This window comes from Oratosquilla oratoria, chromosome 32 (assembly GCF_046742065.1).
Source record: "Oratosquilla oratoria isolate Oo_2021 chromosome 32, ASM4674206v1, whole genome shotgun sequence".
Classification (NCBI taxonomy): domain Eukaryota; kingdom Metazoa; phylum Arthropoda; class Malacostraca; order Stomatopoda; family Squillidae; genus Oratosquilla; species Oratosquilla oratoria.
Window position 1 is genome coordinate 28,639,930 of NC_134808.1, and position 20,395 is coordinate 28,660,324.

At 38.6% G+C, this 20,395-nt stretch overlaps 1 protein-coding gene across 1 annotated transcript; it reads right to left on the reverse strand.

The window, feature by feature from the left end:
- Positions 1-10,566: 10,566 nt before the first annotated feature.
- On the reverse strand, positions 10,567-19,542 carry LOC143041827 (peptidyl-prolyl cis-trans isomerase H). Its single transcript, XM_076213914.1, has 4 exons — positions 19,371-19,542; positions 11,967-12,143; positions 11,761-11,853; positions 10,567-10,870 (listed from the first exon to the last, which is right to left on the reverse strand). The coding sequence occupies exons 1-4, from the start codon at positions 19,452-19,454 to the stop codon at positions 10,673-10,675; spliced, it is 552 nt and encodes a 183-aa protein (XP_076070029.1). The 5' UTR covers positions 19,455-19,542; the 3' UTR covers positions 10,567-10,672.
- Positions 19,543-20,395: the final 853 nt, after the last annotated feature.

Genomic DNA, 20,395 nt, shown 5'->3' on the forward strand with positions numbered 1-20,395 from the left:
CTGTAAGTGCATATGGACCTGGTAGTAAAAAGAGTGTAGAGGAAAGGAAGGCTTTTTGGATAAATTTAAACGAGTGCACAAAGGATTTGGGGGGAAATGTCAATGTAGTGGTATTGGAAGATGAACCAATAGAAAGTGTGGAGTGCCAGGAAAAAATTATAGTGGAGATGTGTCTAGAGTTAATGATAGCCAACACAGTGTTTACAATAAAATCAAGCATAAGTACACATGGGAGAGGGTGGTAGATAGGGCTTTAATGGCCTATATAGTTGTACCCAGGAGATGAGTAGGAAGTGTTTTGGATGAACATGTTCTTAGAGGAGGGAGTGGGGGAATATCACATTTTTTGGTGGAAGGTAAGTTGAGAGTAGAGGATGGATGGAGAAAGGATAGAAGGTAAGGAAGTGCTTAGAGTAAACTGTTTAAATGAGAGAAGCTGAATGAAGAATGAAGGATAGAGTAGAATGTGTCATGGAGGGAGTCATAAGGTGTATGAAAGTGGCAGTTGCCGACAAGTCTATAGAAATAAATACCATGTGAGGATGGAGCCTTTATTGGTAAGAAGTTTCACTTGTTACAGCTCTTTTCAAGTATATAGTCATATTACGCATGACAGACTAAATAAGAACTGGGAATGGGGACGGGGGTCACTGAATACTATGAAAGGTTAAGGAGAAGGTGGACCAAATGTCTGGGAATGGGAAAGGTTAAGAATGAGATGGAACATTTGGCTGGGTGAAGGACATTAATTCATGACAAAAGAAAAAAATTAGGGTGAACAATTGTGTATTGAGGGTGGACAACAACCTTGAGAGGAAAAAAGGGGATTTTGGAGGGCAACTAGGGATAGCTTAAAATCATGTTGGCAATGGGTATTATAGGAATTTGGTGAGATATTGAACATATCCCTATTTTGTTCAATTGTGTTGGTTCCTTGATTGATAGTTCTTTCCAAAAAATTTCTACGGATCTTGTCAGGTTGTACCAGAAGTTCTGCATTTTCCAAATCTATCAAGTAGTTGCTGCTGTTCCTGTGTGCAACACACACACTGGTGGTGACATTACGACGGATATTGTATCAGTGTTCTCATATCTGGGTTTTTAGATTGAGTGATGATCATGTCATCGAGGTACATAAACATTGAATGACTTATGAGACCTGCAAGTATTGTGTGCATAAGTTGTGTGAACACTGAAGAAGCTGAAACGAGGCCCATGGCTAGTTGTTTGAAGTAATAATGACCTGTGAGTGTGCTAAAGGCTGTCAGAGGCCTAGACTCTGGAGCTAGGGGGATCTGGAAATAGCCCGACATAGGTCCAAGGTCATGAATACTACATTGTTTTCACTAACGGAGTGGAAGATGTCTTGTAAAAAAGGGGTTGGGTGTCTATCTAGTATGGTTAGCTTATTTAACTCTGAAGTCTGCCACAGGGCAGAAAGAACCATCGTGTTTAGGGACAACAAAGAGGAGGAAGTTACATTTGCTGATAGATCATTCAGTAATGTCTTATGCGATCAATGTCTCGGATTAAGTTATCTACAATCATGCATTTACAGTGTGGTAATCTGTATGCAGGAATGTGACATGGTTTAGAGTTCTCACAAAGGGGTATACAATGCTGAATAAGATTGGTGATTCCAAGGTGTTCATCTTGAGTGGCAATGGTATGTCTGAACTTGTTGCAAATTGCAAGCAAGTCTGCTTGTGTACCAGGGAAGTTTATGAGGTTGAAATGTGATGTATCAATGGGTTCCTGTGCTGTGGGCATGGAAATTGTGGTATAAACTTGAGAAGTGAGGAATTTGTCATCCATGTCTTTGATCTGTGGATATACTTCGAAAAGTGCAAATATTTGTACCAACTGTGAGATGGAGGGGTGTGTTAGTGTCATTGGCAATTAAAATGCAAGTGTGACCTTTGACATAGAGCTGATGGCTGAAAGCAGTGAAATGCCATTGACACGGCAAGTTTCTGGCATACAGAGTGCATTGGTGTCTTGTGCTTGGAAAATTCATATGTGTATCTTTGTATATTCATGAGGGAACAGTGTCTTTGGGCTGATAAGCACTGCATGTGTTTGAATATAAATAACACTTCCGAGACTGGGGTGGATTTGCTGTTGAATTCCTCTAAGAGGGGCAAGAAGGTGTCCTCAGGCAGTGAAAGATCAATGATATTTACTCTTGAATTTTGATGATTTGGACATGCGGGAGGAGTTAGTGCATCTATTATGGTTGGAATGCATGCCCACAGTAGTCAGTAAAGTAACAGAGTTGTGGGAAGATGTTTGGGTGCCAGTGCCATTTGTGCTAGCAGCTGGTGCAACCTAGTGTGATGAGGGGGGGGGGGGGCTACAGTTAACTGATGTTGAATCATGTTCTGCCTGCTCGGCCATGTTGATGTGGTTGACTTTATGGGAAGTTGCTGATGGCAATGCAGGGAGGAAATTATTTGTATGAATGATGCTGTTTCCGTATGGTCACCGAATTTCCGTATGGTCACCGAATCTCATTAAAGACATTGACAGACTGGAAAAGGTACAACGGCGAGCCACAAAACTGATTCCAAATATCAAAAATAAATCATACGAAAATCGACTTAAGCACATGAATCTGTTTTCCCTAAAAAAGCGTAGACTCAGAGGTGACTTGATACAGGTCTTTAAGATTTTAAAGGGAATTGACAACATCAAAAGTGACAAAATTTTCACATTGAATGAGAATCAGACAAGAAACAATGGTCTCAAACTGTCCGGAAATAGATTCAATTTGGAAGTAGGTAGAAACAACTTTGCCAACCGTGTAGTTAATGAATGGAATAAACTTCCTGCACAGGTAGTGCAATGTAGTTCAGTTCGAAGCTTTAAGAATCATTTAGATAAATACCTAAGTAAGATGCTGTAATTATTATAATTTATGTTATATTATTTGTTTTTGTTTTGTTATAATTTGCCTGTCTGATTTTCATTTATTATTAGTTATATGTCAATTTATTATCATTTACTATTTACCTGTTTGTTTGTTATTCAACTATACCAATGCATTTATTTATGTATTTTAATTGTTATTTACATTGTTATAGTTTTAATTTATTATTAATATTATTATTATTATTATTTTTTTTTTTTTTTTTTTTTTTTTTTTTTTTTTGCATCCGACCTAGATATGGATCAAAAGGTCTCCTGTCGGCATGCTTTGCCTTTGTAATCCTTTGTAATCCTTTGTTGCTTCATCAATGTTAAACCTATGAAGATATCAGCAGAAAAGTAGACATCAGCTACATAGATGGTAACTGAAATGGCTGGGCACTCATCTTTGAAGCTAATGTCTAGGAAGAATTTACCAATGATTGGGAATGGTACACCATCTACATTGCAAAGGTTGACGTTCGGCGGTTCCAAAATGATTACATATTTTGTTTCAGTGCAGAATTTGTGGAAACTGCGTATTGACATGATGTTAATTGGGGAATCTATGTTGAGACTGTCACTTTGGTGTTGCTAGACGAAGCATTGAAAGTTAAGGAATGGGAAGACATGTCTGAGATATCCAGGGTATGTACCAGAAGAGTTCATGATTGAATATCTGGGTATGGAGTAACTGTCCTTGGTGTGCAATGAGTCTTTGTGTTCTTTAGTCACAAAGATGTGTTACATGAATGTCTTGCAGGAGATTTGTTACATGAATGTCTAGCAGGAGAATTATCTGGGGATTCTTGTCTGTGTTACCTCCATGATAGCAACACACGGCAATGATCACTTGTGTGAAAACATGTACTGTGGTGATGCCAGTGTCGGTTTGGTTGGGAAGGGTATCTATGGTAACACATGTTAACAAACCATTTGTGTTCTTGAAGGAGAGCATTGGCATGAGTGATATTGAGTGCGAGGTGTATGTCTTGATCTTATGGTATGTGAGGGGGACCGTGTGACCTGGGCTATTGTGTGGGTTGGTACTGACTGGCTCTGGATCTGAGTGACAGCTTTGTCAGTGTCAGAGAATTTCCTGGAGAATTCGCCTAGTGTGAATGGAATTGTGCTAACTTTCTGGAGTGTTTCTGGGTGTAATTGGAAGAGTAGTCATAAGAATGCCATGAGTAAGACTATGTGTTCCAATGAAATATTACCTTCTGAAATCCAGTCTGAGTTTTTGAGTCTTTCTTTGAGTTCATTTTTAAATGTTGAAGCAATTTTGACTGCTTTCTCTTTGGTGTGGTGTGGGGGGAAAGTGATCTAAGTGGCTCAAATGTTCTAAAGGAATTTTTAAAGTGTTGTATGAATAACTGATAGCCGTAGGTTTCCTCAAATAAATCAGAATGTATGACATCACCAGAAAATTTTTTATTCTTATCTATTCTAGATGTTAAGATGCTTATTTTGCCCTTGGTGTCTGTGATGTTTCTTCGTGTTCTCTCTGATTCAACCTCAGAGAGGAAATTGTGTACAGGAATGTTCTTGCCATTAAAGAGAAATAATGTTGTCTCATCCTTGACTGCAGTAATAAGGTTTTGTGTTGTCATGGTGTTTTGAGTAGCAGGTGAATTTTCTAAAGAGTTGTTAGCAGAAGGAGGGGACAAGTTTGGTGTATTGGAATTGAGTGTTGAATGACTTCATGTACAGGGTCGGTATGTCAAGTCAGAGAGGGGTTTGGACATGTTCATTTACTAATTGGTGATAATAAAGGGGTGACAGTCTTGCTCCTAGGTGATAATGAGAACGGAAAAATATCTACTTACCCAAGATGATGTAGTGTGCAGGGATGAAGGTGTAGTGGTTTGAATCAATGGTATGATGCACTGGGGGAGGAATTAGTGCAGTGTATTGGATGGTGAGCTAAAAAAAATGTCCATATGTACATATACACAAAAATTGATGAGTGAAAAAAAGAAAGGAGAGAGAATGGAGATCTTGCAAAGCTAGATGTTGGGTGAGGGCATTGGCTATTGATGCTGTAACGATCGTTGGTACATTAGTTTATGGTGGAGCAATGAGTGTTGGAGCACTGGCTGGTGATGCAGTAAGAGTGTTGGCATGTACAAGATGATCATTGGCTGTTGGTGCAGTGACGTGCAAAGCACAATGCGATTGTGGAGAAGGTCGTCCAACTCATGCAATGGTGGAGTAGGTCATCCAACTCGTGCAATGGAGTAGGTCGTCCAACTCATGTGATGGTGGAGTGGAGGCAGTAGGTGTTGTGAATGCTTGGACAATGCCTGAACGATCCCATGAAGAGAGATTGTGCTTTGTAGTGATGCTGGGTGATGCACAGTGTAGAAATAGGACTCTTCACTTTGTAGTAGGATGCTGGATGATGCCTCGTATCAATATTTGGCAATGCTTGGGGAGAGGGGTCTGTGCCTCATAGTGATGCTGGATTTCATTGAAGATCATAGAGTTGGGAAATGGCTATGTTCAACCAGAGTCACTATCATAGAGTTGTTGCTTCAGAGGGATTAATGTTGAAGTGGCGTATTATCCCTAACTGCCGACCAGAATGTATATTTGTAGTTTCTACCTACAATGAGTAATTGAGTACTGGTATTTGGAGAAGCAAACTCGATGCAGTCTCTTTGGTTTCATGTTCCAATCTTCTCTGGTTTATACATACATGCAACCTCCAAAGAAGCCTCAGGGGGTTTGCTAGAATAACTTAAACATATATACAAGGGTTGCCATATTCACATGTGGGTACATAGATTAAGTATTTAAAAAAAAAAAAAAAAAAAAAAGTTTGTCGCCTTGGATAGGTGATGATGACTAGAGGTGTGTCTATTGTAGTCGGGAAGTGCGAGGTCCATTGTCCGTGCAGGTGTTCTTGGGTATTGTTTGGAAAGCCTAGTTCTCTGGTCACTGGGGGTAATAGAATGTCCCTTGGGAGAATCTGAGACAATGAAGAATATCCCTCGAGAGTTGACTTGAGACTTTGGAGTACTGTTCACTCCATATACATCTGTGTGTGCGTGTGCACACTGGACATAGAAAGGGTTGACAACACAATGAATCACACTACTTGCATTATAAGATATAAAGTAACTGCTGTATTACTCATTCTCTTTCACTCTGAGTAATAATAAACACAGAAAAGATTATCAAACCAGTTCAGAGAATTCAGGGGTCACTCAGCTACAACTACAAAATATAATCAAAACTTTGACACTGGCATTCTCTTATACCTACTCGCAGCTCATAATGCCTACATGGGCATCATCATATTGAAGAGGTTAATATCTACTACTAACAAGATCTTAGGCTATCCCTAGTTGCCTTCCAAAATCCCCTTTTTTCCTCTCAAAGTCATTGTCCACCCTCAGTAGACAATTGCTCACCCTTCATATTTTCTTCTTCCTTTTATTCCTCAGTTGTGAGTTAATGTCCTTCACTCAGCCAAATGTTCCATCTCATCCTTAACCTTTCCTGTTCCCAGACATTTGGTCCACCTTTTCCTTAACCTTTCCTAGTATTCAGTGACCCCCCTCCCCACCATTCCCTAAGTTCTTCTTACTTAATCTCAGTCATGTGTAATACGACTATGCACTTGAAAAAGCTGTAACAAGGGAAAAGTCATACTAGTAAAGGTTCTGTCCTCACATGGTGTTTAATTTGATAGTCCCAAGATGTGCAAAGACGGTGTGTGGAACAAGGAGGACGGGAGGAAATAGAAGGAAGGGAAGTGAGTGGTGGGATGATAAAGCAAAGAAGGTTGTAGATGACAAGAAATGAGCATTCACAGATTGGTTGCAAAATAGGATGAGAGAATCATATGAGAGGTGCAAAGAAAAGAGAAGAGAAGTAAAGGATAAGATAAAAGAGAGATGTGAAATGGGGGAAGAGTAGACAAAACTTTGAAAATAATAAAAAATATGTTTTAGAAGGAAATTAAGAGAGGAAGGGGAGGTGAATCACATAGAGAAGAAAAGGTGCAGATGGGCAGAGTATTTTAGGGAGTTGCTAAATATGAAGGAGGATAGGGAAAGGTAGTTGTAGTGGGAGGCACTAAGAAAATGGTAATGATGAATGAGGAGAAATAAGAAAAGATGAGGTGAAAGTAATTAAAATGATGAGAGCAGGTAAGGCACCTGGGTTAGATGGGTGTCATGTGGAGTGTCTAGAAAAAAGGGAGGTACAGTGATGATGGACTGGCTGGTGAGGTTGTTTACTGTTTGTCTAAAAGAGGGTAGAATGCTGGAGTGCTGGTATAGTTCCATTTTACAAAGGAAAAGGGTACAAGTGTGAATGTAGTTGTTTCAGAGGGATCAGTTTGTTGAGTGTAGTTGGGAAGGCTTATGGAAGGGTTTTGACTGAGAGGATAAGGAGAGGAACTGAGGGAGTAATTGATGAGAAACAGTATGGGTTTAGGAAAGATAGGGATTGCATGGATCAGATTTCTGTGGTAAGACAGATATGTAAGGAAGTTTTAGGAAAAGGTAAGGATTTTTTTTTGGGCCTTTATGGATTTGGAAAAGGCTTGTGACAGGGTAGACAGGAAGGCACTGTGGGAGGTATTGCAGATATATGGGATAGGAGGAAAGCTGTTAAGAGCAGTCAAGAGTTTTTATGAGAGTAATAGAGCCTGTGTTAGAATTAGAAATGGAGAGAGCGAGAGGTTTGAGGTAAAGGTGGGACTTTGCCAGGGATGTGTTATGTTGCCATGGTTGTTCAATTTATACATGAATGGGGTGGTATGAGAAGTAAATGCAAGGGTGACAGGCTGGAGATTGGAGACAGTTAAAGAAAATTGAGAAAAATAGGAGATAACTCAATTGTTTGGTGACAACACTGCAGTTGTAGCAGGATCAGAGGAGATATTAAGGAAGTTAGTGACATAGGTTGGGAAGGCGTGCCAGGGAGGGAAGTTGAAGATAAAGGTGGATAAAAGTAAAGTGATGAGTGTACAAGGGGAGAGGATGGCAGCAAATTGGAAGTGAGTATTAAGGGAAAGAGGCTGAAGGAAGTGAATAACTTTAGATACTTGGGTGTGAATGTGGTGGGAAAGGGAGGAGTGAAGGTCGAATGTAAACTGAGAGAAGTACATGCCTTGGGGGATTAAACAGTGTAATGAGAAATCGACGTTTGGCAATGGATGCTAAGAGGAGATTGTATGAAGGGATGATTATGCCAACAGCACTGTATGGGGCAGAAACTTGGAACATAAGAGAGGAAGAGAGAAAGAGTTTACATGTGTTTGAGATGAAATGTCTGAGAAGTATGGTAGGGGTTACTAGGCTGGATAGAGTGGGAAATGAGGAGGTGAAGAGAGTGGGGGGTGGAAAAGGAGTTGGGAGATTGGGTAGATGAATGAGTATTGTGATGGTTTGGACACATTGAATGAGTGAGGAAAGATTAGTAAAAAAAAAAAAAAGTGTGGAAGGCAGGGGTGGTTGGCGTAAACATGAGGGGACAACCTAGGATGAGATGGATGGATGGAGTAAAAGGGGCATTGGGAAAGGGGGATGTCTGTTGAGGAATGTAGGGAGAAGACAGGGGTGAGTGAAATTGGTTGTGTATGGATGATAATGTGATGCATGGAGGGATTTCTCCCCATCTCTTTTTCTGCATGAGGGGATGAAGAGGGGGGGTTTGCTGATTAAATAAAGCAGCCTTGCTATGGATGTGCTGTGGGCAAGATGCAGGGATGACCCAGTATCCAGGAAGAGCCAAGAAAAGAGGGAGGGGTGGTAAATGTAGTGGATTATGTGGGGATGAAATGGGTGGGAGTGGACACATGGAAAGAATGAGTGAAGAAAGATTAGTAAAAGACGTGTGGAAGGCAGAGGTGCGGGGAGTGAACTTGACGGGATGACTGTGGATCAGATGTGGTGAAAGAGGCTTTGAGCAAGAGGGGAATGTCTGTTGAGCAGGGAAGGGAGAAGGCAAGAGACAGGGGTTAGAGGAGAATAGCTGTGTATACATAATGCTGTGATGCAAGTAAGGAATGGAGTAGGAGATAGGGGGTAGGGAGTAGCATGCGAATATTCTATTGCAGCCCAAAGGGATTTTACTAGTCCTTTTTGTGCATGAGGGGACAGAGAAGGGGGATCACTGATTAAGTGAAGCGCCTTGCTATGGATGTGCTGTGTCTTGCTGCATTGCTTCTGACCCAGGGCAGTGGGCAGGATACAGTGATGGCTCATCATCCATGAGGAGCTAAGATGAGGGTGGAAAAGGTGGTGGATATGAGTAGAATGGCTGGGAGTGGGTATATGCCTTTTGACTTGGTTACCTCCCTTATAACGGGGAAAAAGCCCTTGGCATGCAGATACCCCACTGAAGGGAAATCAATCAATCAATACACCTTTGGTGTCTTGCAGAAGACCTGTGGTCTCCAGGAAACCAGCTAAAGTCTCTGGACTGGACCATAAGTCACTTAGATACAAGATATCATGTTGTCTGGAGATTGTTAGTGTGGGGCACTGAAGTATGAGGTGTTTTGTCTTCTGTGTGGTGAATGCATCTGGTGCATTTTGAATCTGTGTTGGTATTGTCTTCATGCTGGACGGTGTCCTGAGCACAGGTGTGCTAGTGTGGTTGTTGTCAGGTGTGAAAGGGTTTTCTCTGTGAGAATTATATCTGGGAATTGTTTGAATATTGAGTTTGGCAGTCTTTCTTGATGTGATTATTTAGTTATCTGGGTGTGGATGTTTTGTGTGATATAGGTGGTAGGTTGTTGATGATGTTTAAGTAGAAACACAAAGGCAAAATCCAACAAGACTGTGAGAATCAACACCGTGTGAGATCTCACACAGTGTTGATTCTCACAATGTTTAAGTAGTTTGATGCTGTAGTTTTTTGTTGCTTTCTGTTGGTGGCACTCATGAAATGTAGTTTGAAGGGTGTGTGGTGTTTAGGGTTCTGGTGTAGAATTATATTCCTATCATTTTCATGTGATGTTCTATTGGGAGGATTTTAGTTTTTGTATGCAGATGTCTTATAAAGATGATTTTGGTGCATCTTATTATTTTTAATGTTCCATTCTGCAGTGTTTGTAAATTGTTTCCGTTTGATTTGGTAATTATTGGGAGCCATACTGTGGTTTATTCTCGTGTGGTTCTTATGAACTGTTTATACTGTAGTTATTATTTTTTGTTGTTGTCCAAAGTGAATGCTAGTGATTGTTTTTAACAGGTTTGTTTTCTTGTTGAATTTTGCTGTCAGGTACTTAATATGTGGGCTGATTTTTTTTTTCTTTTTAATTATTATTATTCATGGTTGTCTGGAGTGAGCAATGTTTCTGTAGGTTACTGGGGTGAAACTTCTATTCTGTTATTTTTGAGCCATTGTTCCAGTTGGTTCAAGTAGGCTTGGGTGTTCTTTGCTGCTATTGTGTATTTAATGTGTTGGGCTATTATTGCCCAGTCATCTGCATATGAGAGGACATTGGTGTTTAGTTCTGGTTCAGGAGTTGGTAGATCACTAATGGAGAGGTTGAACAGTAGAGGTGAAAATATTGCACCTTGAGGTACTCCATTTTATAGTCTTTTTATACCCGAGATTTAGTTTTGGGTTACTCTGCATTGGTTTCCTGCTACAAAGTTGGTTAACCAGAGAAGGGAAAATGAAAAAATAATATTCTGTAAAATAACTTTATTCCATTCATGATTATCATTCACTCTTAAATAGCAATGCTTGAGCCCTCAAAATCAGTGATATTAATCAATAGTTTGTGAGTGCGTCCTTACATTTGCCCACATTGTGAAATAATGACGGGTATTTTTGGTTTGTTATTTGGCCCAGTTGGGACATTTTCAATTTTTCTCATCACTAAGAGTCCATCAATGACTCTACCAAAGACGACATGCTTGCCATCCAAGAAATCACACTTGGCACAGGTTATGAAGAATTGGCATCCATTTGTGTCTTTGCCACTGTTTGCCTATGGGGAGAATACGTATATGAATGAAATGTCTTGTCCTTTATTCTCTGCATGGTAACATACTATACAAATTGTGTTCTAGTTAATGCTCAACATTACTTGCATAAGTATGAGGTAACCTGTTAAATAATTAGGAACTGGTTGAATAATCATAAACAGAGAGTTGTTCTGAATGGCGAAGATGTTATGAGTGGAATTCAAGGTTCTATTCTATGACCACTACTGCTCATACTATTTGTCAATGACACTGACTGTGGACTTGAATCTACTGTCTCCATATTCATTGATATTACTAATCTGTGTGGAATAGCAAATGATCACTTGAATCAACTAGATATTAAAATTTAGACAAACTAGAGCAATGGTACCTATCAAAAGTGGCAATTTAGTATTTAACCCAAGTAAGTTTAAAGTTGTGCACATATGTACATACACGAAAAGGCCATTTCCCCTTTATAAGGGGGTGGCTGAGTCTAAACATGCACCTAACCTTCACCCATTCAATCCCAATCCAAAATCCATGTTGTCCCTTGTATCTTAGCTCCTGTATGAAGAATCATCCCTATCCCTGACCACTGCTGAGGTAAGAGGCAATGCAACAAGACCCTGACCCTCCACAGCAGGTGTTTGGGTTATGATTACAGTATTTCAGTTGTGGTGACTGGTAGTATTTATTTAGGCATTCACTTTTTGTGTTTGTATGGTGGTTGTTTCTACTGGTGTCTGTGAATGATTATTTAATTTCTTTTATTATGCTAGAGAATGGTATGCTTTTGTGTACAACAGCTGCAATTCTACCTTTGTATTGTGTATACACATGTGTGGAACACAAGTGTTAAAAGGACTATATACAAGTTACAACTGTAGCAGCTTCCCGTTGATTTACTTACAGATGAAAGGAGTCCAGGAGCATCGTGCTTCATTGAAAAGTTCTCATCTGCAAAACTTGTTCCATAAATGCTCTGGGAGCCTGTGCCATCACCCTGGGGTTACATGATGAAGACCTAAGTATTATCTACTGAGTACAAGTAAGATGTAATATACTCTCTCCAACTAAAATCAATACAATACACAACCAACAAATCTTATCACTCACCCTGACAAAATCTCCACCTTGAATCATGAAGTCTTTGATAACACGATGAAAAGCTGCTCCTTTGTAACCTATGGGGACTCCATCCTTGCGGTGTTCACCCGTGCAGAATTGTCGAAAATTTTCACAAGTTTTGGGTGTCACATCAGCAAAAAGCTCCATTATCATGCGTCCAATTTCCTTTAAATTTGTACAAGAATAAATGTCTACAACACCTTAAAGTTCCCACATATAAAATATGTATAGCAAGGTTTTAAATATTAATGAATAAATCTAAATTATAGGAAATCCCCCATATATGAAACTCTGATATATAAAGACTTGAAGGTACAAAAAGGAAAAAGTGAAGACAATTTTTGCTATACAAAAGGTATGCTTTGATGGTATGAAAAAAATAAAATAAAATAAAATAAAATAAAGGTACAAAACCAAGTTATATCAAGTTACCAAACAATCCACAGCAGCGCATCTCATCACATGCCTCACTACAGTTGTTTGTATGAACTGTTTGTTTTAACTTTTATACATAATTATTGAGTAAACAAGTTTGAGATTCATTTAACTTTTACTGACATCACAACTGTAGATTTAAAAGCTTTATTAATTGTCTTGTATTTATTTTAGGGTCAGTGGGGAGGCTCCTAAAACACATCTCCACATTTTCTTAAAGTCCTTATGGGATAAATTGCTAATATAGGAATTATCAATGTATGAAAATGTTTAAAAGTACATGTCTCTTTCATTTTGGGCAGTGTTTCCCAACCTGGGGTGCTGAAATCAATTATAGGGGGTGCTGGGAAGTGATCCACACAAAAATCACATTGATATATGTATCATTGACTACCCAGTTGTACATATTTGAAATTTTCCATGCTATTCTATCTTTCTAGGGTGTTCTTATTTCTTCTACAAACAATACTGTCAATTTGTTTCAGTTCTAAGGAATCAAGAAAATAAATCATCAAGCAGTACACTTCACTTTCTTTTATCCTTCTGATAACAAGATAGGGGTGCTGGACTGCTTAGACATGACAACAGGGGGTGCTATGGTCGGAATTGGTTGGGAAATGCTGATATAGGGGATTCCCTGTAATGTATATGCTTATAATCTCATCTTTGGAAGACACATTTGAAAATGTGGGGACACATAATTTCATTTCCATCATATGAAAATCCTCTTTAATTTTCCATGTTTTTATAACATTACCCTAAGTAAAAAAAATTGCATGAACCCAAACTACTCTTCCTCCACTGCTGTTTCTCCCCTCTGCCTTCTTCATTTATTTTTTTTATATTTTCAAGGTGTGGCATAAATTTCATGCCATTATATTTACCAAATCCTGACTACCAGTCACTGACCCATATCTTTTTGTTTTGTTTATTATGCATTACTTGTGTGGGTTTGGCCTGATCATGGCTAAGCCAAGGTGATTGTACACTTTACCCACTCCTAATAACCAGCTGAGGAGTACTAGACAGGCTATCAGAGAGGAGATACAAGAGTTACAGGACTAACAGTGGGGGAAGGATTCTGTAATGCTGCAAGGAATGACAAATATGGATGTGGGTGGAGTTAATTTACAGATATTTCTTGTTTTTTGATCACTAAAGAGGTTGTACTGACAGAGGTTTGCTTGAATTAAGATAAAGGACTTTTCAGAAGGAATATTATATATGCACAGGATAGCAAGATACTTCTTCAGGGGACATACAAACTTAAGCAGTCAAGGTTCAGTGATGTTTATTTGCACCAAGATTTAACCTTCTCACAGCAACAGAAACTTTGCAACAGACGTGCCACCCATAGGCGTTCGTTAGAGGGTACTACTGCTGCTGCACCACCTGCTGTGTCATCACTTGATGATTCTTTAAACTCTTAAGCCAGAATATACCAAGTACCTTTTCTTTTTTGTTTTTTGCACATGTAAATTCACCTGTAAACAAAGTTAATTATGTTCTTTTTTTACTGTTGGATTACAATATGGTAGTGATAAAGATTTGTGAGACCTAGTTAACTTCTCCTGTGTCTGATTCTTCCTAACTCTCCCTCATTAAGTATTGGTATATAAAGATACTGTAGATGTTGCAAAACATGGGCTTTGTCTATATGTTAAGAACAGCCTTGAGTTTGTTGAAGTTGTGGTTGAGATTCCAGATTACTCCATATACTTTATTTCTGTTTATCATCCTCCATCTAACTCTGTTGTTGATAATGGCATCCTTTTAACTTTTCTGTATGAATTTTGTTTAGGTAAGGATGTAGTATTGGTTGGAGACTTTAACTTGCCATCAATTAAGTAGAATAATGATTTGATGTGCCAGGTACTCTCACCCACCAATCTTATTCTTTATCATTTTTTTAATTTTCTTGGCCTTGCATAATGAGTTCATGAGTCCACTTATTACAATTTGGGTAACATGCTTGATCTGATCCTTTCCTCAGAGGAAGACAGGGTGAGTGATGCACAGGTATTGCCTCCATTCCCAAGTTGTGGACATTCACTTGTTACTTACAGATATATACTACAGCATCCACCTTTGATTGATGACTTTTCTGGGTTTAGATTGTGGACTAAAGGTAATTACAATCAGATTAATCATTGTCTATCACCGACTGATTGGGATTATGAATATTGTCATCTTGATGTTGATGCTATGTATACATTCTTCCTTGAGATTGTTTATTTCTTGGTAGCAGAGTATGTACTGGCTTCCACCAGGCTTCACAGCAGCTCTCCCTGTCCAGTCAACCCTCTTTCAGCTTTGAAACAGAGAAGATACTTCTCGTGGAGCCATTATAAAGCAATTCGATTGCACCTTGGTAGGAATTCAGCTGAGGCCAAAGAGGCTTTACAAAAATTTTTACATATTAATTACCAATACAAAACTTTTGCTATTTGTAAATAATCTGAATACGAACATTTCTTAGTTAATAATATGGTGCATAATATCAAACTTTTTCATGCTTACATTATGAATAAAAAGGTGGACAGGGTGGGTGTTGGACCTTTGAAATCTGAAGGGCAGACTGTTAATGACCCTGTTCCTATGTTTAATATGTTTGCTGCAGCTTTTACATCTGTGCATACACATTATCCCAACTAACCCACTTCCTCACCAGGCATTTGGAGGCATGATAGGTGATCTTGATATTACACAAGAATGTGTGGTGAAAGCTGTTGCTCAGTTGGATTCCTTCTCAGGTATGGGCCCATATGTGCTCCAGCCATATTCTTTAAAGGCATGTATAGAACAGTTACTCTATCCACTAAAGGTTATTTTTCTAAAATCATATTTGAGGGGTCATCTACCAATGATGTGGAAGAACTCCTTGGTTGTGTCAATTTTTAAGAAGGGGTCTTGTGTAGACCCAATTATGTACATACAAGAATCCTTATCTTCTGTTGCTTATAAGACTGGAGAGAATCATGGCTAAACTTATGATAATAATTTGTTATTTTACAATCAGTATGGATTTCACCATGGATGATCTAATGAAGGCCAATTATTGCTCATAATGATGTTATCTTGGGATTGGATCATGGAAAGGCTGTTGACTTGATTTTACTTGATTACACCAAGGCTTTTGATGTGATGAATCATGACATTCTGTTGGACAAACTGGTAACACTGGGGATTACAGGAAAATTTTTGCTTTAGATTATAGACTTCCTTACCAGTCATGTAATGAATGTCGTGGTAGCACATGCTAAGAATTCAACCAAGCAAGTGACCAGTGCCTCAGAGGTCTGTTTTGGGCCCTATACTCTTTTTATTGTATATCAGTTTTGTCAATGCTAACATAATTTCTTCTACTGAGATATTTGCTAATGACCTAAAGTTGTACATTAATACTGAGGCAGGTTCTGAAGATCATGTGCTGACTACAGTGAGAAATTGTCAAACATACTCATTTTCCAGTATCTGAGTCTCAGGGACTTGCACTAAATCTGTCCAAGTGTTCTGCCTTAAGGACATGCTCCAATTTCCACATAAGTAGACTGTAAAGTACTTTATCAAATACCTTCTCCAGGTTGAGATACACACAGTACACCCACCCCTTTCTCTCTTGCATTGCATCAATCACTCTTGGGTAAAAGCTTAAAAGGTTTGACACACAGGACCTTCCAGATCTGAAGCCAAGCTGACTGTCTGTCAGAATGTTCATCTTTTCAATAAATTTGGTCCATTGATCTTTCACAATTATTTCACATAATTTCACTACTGCACTAGTCAGTGATACCAGCCTATAATCTAGTGGTCTCTTTATTTCCACCTTGGTGAATTGGCACCACATTTGCCCTTTCAAATCAAGTATCACAATGCCTTCTTTTAATGAACACATAATAAGACTGTGAATCTTGTCTAGTTGTTCCCTACATTCTTTAAGTATCCAGCTTGAGATCCCATCAGGTCCTGAGACTGACCATTTTTCTTCCTTCCACAATTATATTTTCTAAACCTGATGTGTTATGTCACCCTGGCTGTTCAACTTATACATGGATGGGGTGGTGTGAGAGGTGAATGCAAGGGTAGTGGGTCAGGGATTGAAGATGGTTAAAGAAAATGGAGAAAAGTAGGAGATAAGCCAGTTGTTGTTTGCTGACAACACTGTGCTTGTAGCAGGATCAGAGGAGGGATTGAGGAAGTTAATGACAGAGTTTGGGAAGGTGTGTGAAAGAAGGAAGTTGAAGATAAATGTGGGTAAAAGTAAGGTGATGAGATGTACAAGGGGAGAAAGTGGCAGCAGATTGGGAGTGAGTATTAAGGGAGAGAGATTGGAGGAAGTGGATAGTTTTAGATACTTGGGCGCGAAAGTGGCAGGAAAGGGAGGAGTGGGGATGGAGGTAGAATGTAGATTGAGAGAAGCAAGTAAATGCCTTGGTGAATTAAAAAATGTAATGAGAAATAGACATTTGGGAATGAATGCTACGAGAAGACTGTATGAGTGATTGTGCCGACAGCACTGTACAGAGCAGAAACATGGAACATAAGAGAGGTAGAGAGAAGGAGTCTGAATGTGTTTGAGATGAAATGCCTGAGAAGTATGATAGGGGTTACTAGGCTGGATAGAGTGAGAAATGAGGAGGTGAGGAGGAGAATAGGGGTGGAAAGGGAGTTGGGAGATAGGGTTGATGAAAGAGTATTGGGATGGTTTGGATACATGGAAAGAATGAGTGAAGAAAGATTAGTAAATGAGTTATGGAAGGCAGAGGTGGAAGGAGTGAACATGAGGGGGTGACCAAGGATGAGATGGATGGATGGGGTAAAAAGGGCATTGGGAAAGAGGGGAATGTCTGTGGAGGAAGGACGGGAGAGGACAGAAGATAGGGGTGAATGGAGAAAGGTTGTGTATGGATGATGCTGTGATGCATGAGGGGGAGTGGGTGGGGGATGAGGGGTGAGGGAGCATGTATGAGAAATAAACTGACGCAACCCAAAGGGATTTCTCCCCCCATCTTCTTTTCTGCATGAGGGGACAGAGAGGGGGTGGGTCGCTGATTTAATGAAACAGCCTTATTGTGGATGTGCTGTGTCTTGCAACACTGCTTCTGACCCAGGGCAGTGAACAAGATGCAGGGATGACCTGTCATCCAGGAGGTGCCAAGATGAGAGGGAGGGAAAAGGGTGGAGGGGAGTGGAGTATGTAGGGGATGGAATGGGTGGGAGTGGTTTCTATGCCTTTGTTTTTTGGCTACCTCCCATGTATGTGTGTATGTAAACCTGGTTTTTTACTCCCCTCATTTTCCTCCAAAAAATTGTTCTCTTTTGTAAAAATCAATTGTAAACTTTCATTCATTATTTCTGCATGAGCTGAGGCTTCTTCATAGCCCTTACCCCCCACTATCAACTTGGTGATAACTTCCCTGTTTCAATTTTTTTGGGACTCTTAAATAATTAGTCAGTACAAAGAAGATGGACAAAAGAAATTCATGGGTTTGACAGCTTAGACTATGCTCAGCATTTAAAAACTTTGAACTATTACTCAGACGTGATTCTTTAAATATTGAAAAATTTTCCATGATCATTTGTCAATCTCTCATTGACAAATATTTCCTTAGCAAAAGTAGCTTTCATGGGAACAATATATGTAACTGGTGAGCATGATTACTACCTGGAACACTATATTTAATGACTGCTGGGGTAGCGAGTGTGAGGTGAATACCAAACAAGTTTTTTCTATACAAATACTGGATTCATTCAAATTAACGGTATTTTTTTTAGAAGTGCACACCTATGCAATATAGCAATAGAAAATTAAATATTCATTTTGTAAATTATAATGCATCAACGTAATATACATTTTTCTTGGCAGAAACCAATAAAAAAATTGCTGAAAGCAAATATATGACCAAACGGAGCTGCGATGATAGGTTCAAGACATCATGTCATCTGTCCAGGCCTGTCAAAGTCAGTTTGACAATGGCACTGATGCTGTGTACTGGGTGTTCTCCCACTCCAAGTGACATCACCATGCTTCATATTTTACAATGGTGCTATGGAGTTGAACTTCATGCTTTTCTTTAAGCCATGAAACTCCTCTACACCCTGCAGTCCAATCAGATGCTAAAACCAGCCATCAGTATCCCTGACAATGACGACAACCCTGTTGACCTCTATGATTACAGGTACCACATTACTAAATGCAGGTTAGGTTAGGTTACATGAATCCGGACAAATTTCTTCAACCTCCACATCTATCAAAACATGGCTCTGTTTGTTAGTGTATCACTTTCAGCAACTTTTTCTGTTATTAATTTTCACCAAGGCAAATGTACAGGTTGATGTATCATAATTTATAAAGCAAATATTTAATTTTCCATTATTTTATAATGAACTTTTTTCGAAACAAAGCATATAGTACTTTCTAATTTTTTACTAGGAAAAATAATTATAATCTACCCTATCTTTTTTAGCCTAATGTCTGCAAAAACATACCACAAAAAGATCTATATTCAGTGCTTGTTACCCCTGTTTTATTCCAATATCATACTCATGCACACACATTTCACATATTTTTTGCATTGAAGGATTATTTCTATGAAGCAGTTATATTAAGTTACATTGTTATATTAGGTTAGAAGCTATATGACAACCTAAGTTTCATGTTTAAAATCTGTGTTAGCGTGACTGGACTCTTACTGTTAGTGTTAGCTTATGACAATTTCATGATATTCATATTCTATTCTACATCTAGTAATACTCAACCTAACCTCTAGTCCCAATACATATTACCATAATATAAATCATTATAACAAAAATCTTCCAGTTATAATGCAAATCCTTATTAGACGTAATCTTTGATTCATCTGTCATTGTACTATACATGACAGTAATGCAATATCATATGAATATCTCCAGTAGTCTAGTTTCACTGGAGTTTCAATTTAACGAACAGCAACTCACAGTCTGTCCAACTGTGATATCAAAGAACACCACAGGATTGTTAGGATGCCGTAATTGCTGCTGAATTTGATTCCAAGTCGGCATTTTGTAAGTTTTGTAGTTTTACAATATCAGCTCTTGTGTTCACTGTTATCACATAAACGCCGAACAGCTTGAATCATCTGAATTTGTTTACGTTTGTTTTCATCAAAGAATACGATAAAAATTCGAAGCTAAGAAAATTTATACTCACATATATTAACTTATTTTCTCATTTTGATATAAATATCATATATATATATATATATATATACATATATATATATATATATATACATATATATATATACATATACATAATATATATATATATATATATATATATATATATATATATACATATCTATACAAATGTATATATATATATATAAATATATATGATATATATATATATTATACATATATATATATATATATATATATATATATGTGTGTGTGTGTGTGTGTGTGTGTGTGTGTGTGTGTGTGTGTGTGTGTTGGTGTGTATTTACCTAGTTGTATTGTGTGTGTTGTGTGTGTGTGTGTGCGTGTGTGTGTGTGTGTGTGTATTTACCTAGTTGTATTTACCTAGTTGTATTTTGCGGGAAGGGGAGCTATGCTCGTGTTGTCCCGCCTTTGTATCTTGCAGTGTCTAGTTTGTTTTTAAACTCATGAATGGTTTTTGCGCATACTATTTCATTGTCCAGTTTGTTCCAAGTGTCCAAAACTCTATGAGGAAAACTGTTTTTCTTCAGTTCTCTTCTATAGCTATGTTTTTTTATTTTCTTTCCATGTCCTCTTGTGTTTCTTTTGTCCCAGTTAAGTAAGTTCTCACTATCGAGTACCTCTGTGCCTTTCATGATTCTGTAGATGGTCAATAGGTCACCTCTCTCTCTTCTTTGCTCCAGTGTCGGTAACTCCAGTTTAGCCAATCTCTCTTTGTATGATAGGTTTGCAAGTGCAGGTGCCATTTTTGTAGCTGCTCTTTGGATTCTTTCTATTTTCTT

Bases quoted from the DNA above. Each gene is read 5' to 3' on its own strand.
- LOC143041827 (XM_076213914.1), bottom strand. From the start codon at position 19,454: ATGCCGACTTGGAATCAAATTCAGCAGCAATTACGGCATCCTAACAAT. The intron at 11,854-11,966 runs GTGAGTGATAAG...ATGTAACCCCAG, and splicing joins AAGGTGGAGATTTTGTCAGG to GGTGATGGCACAGGCTCCCA. The intron at 10,871-11,760 runs GTAAGTAAATCA...TTCTCCCCATAG, and splicing joins CTCCTGGACTCCTTTCATCT to GCAAACAGTGGCAAAGACAC.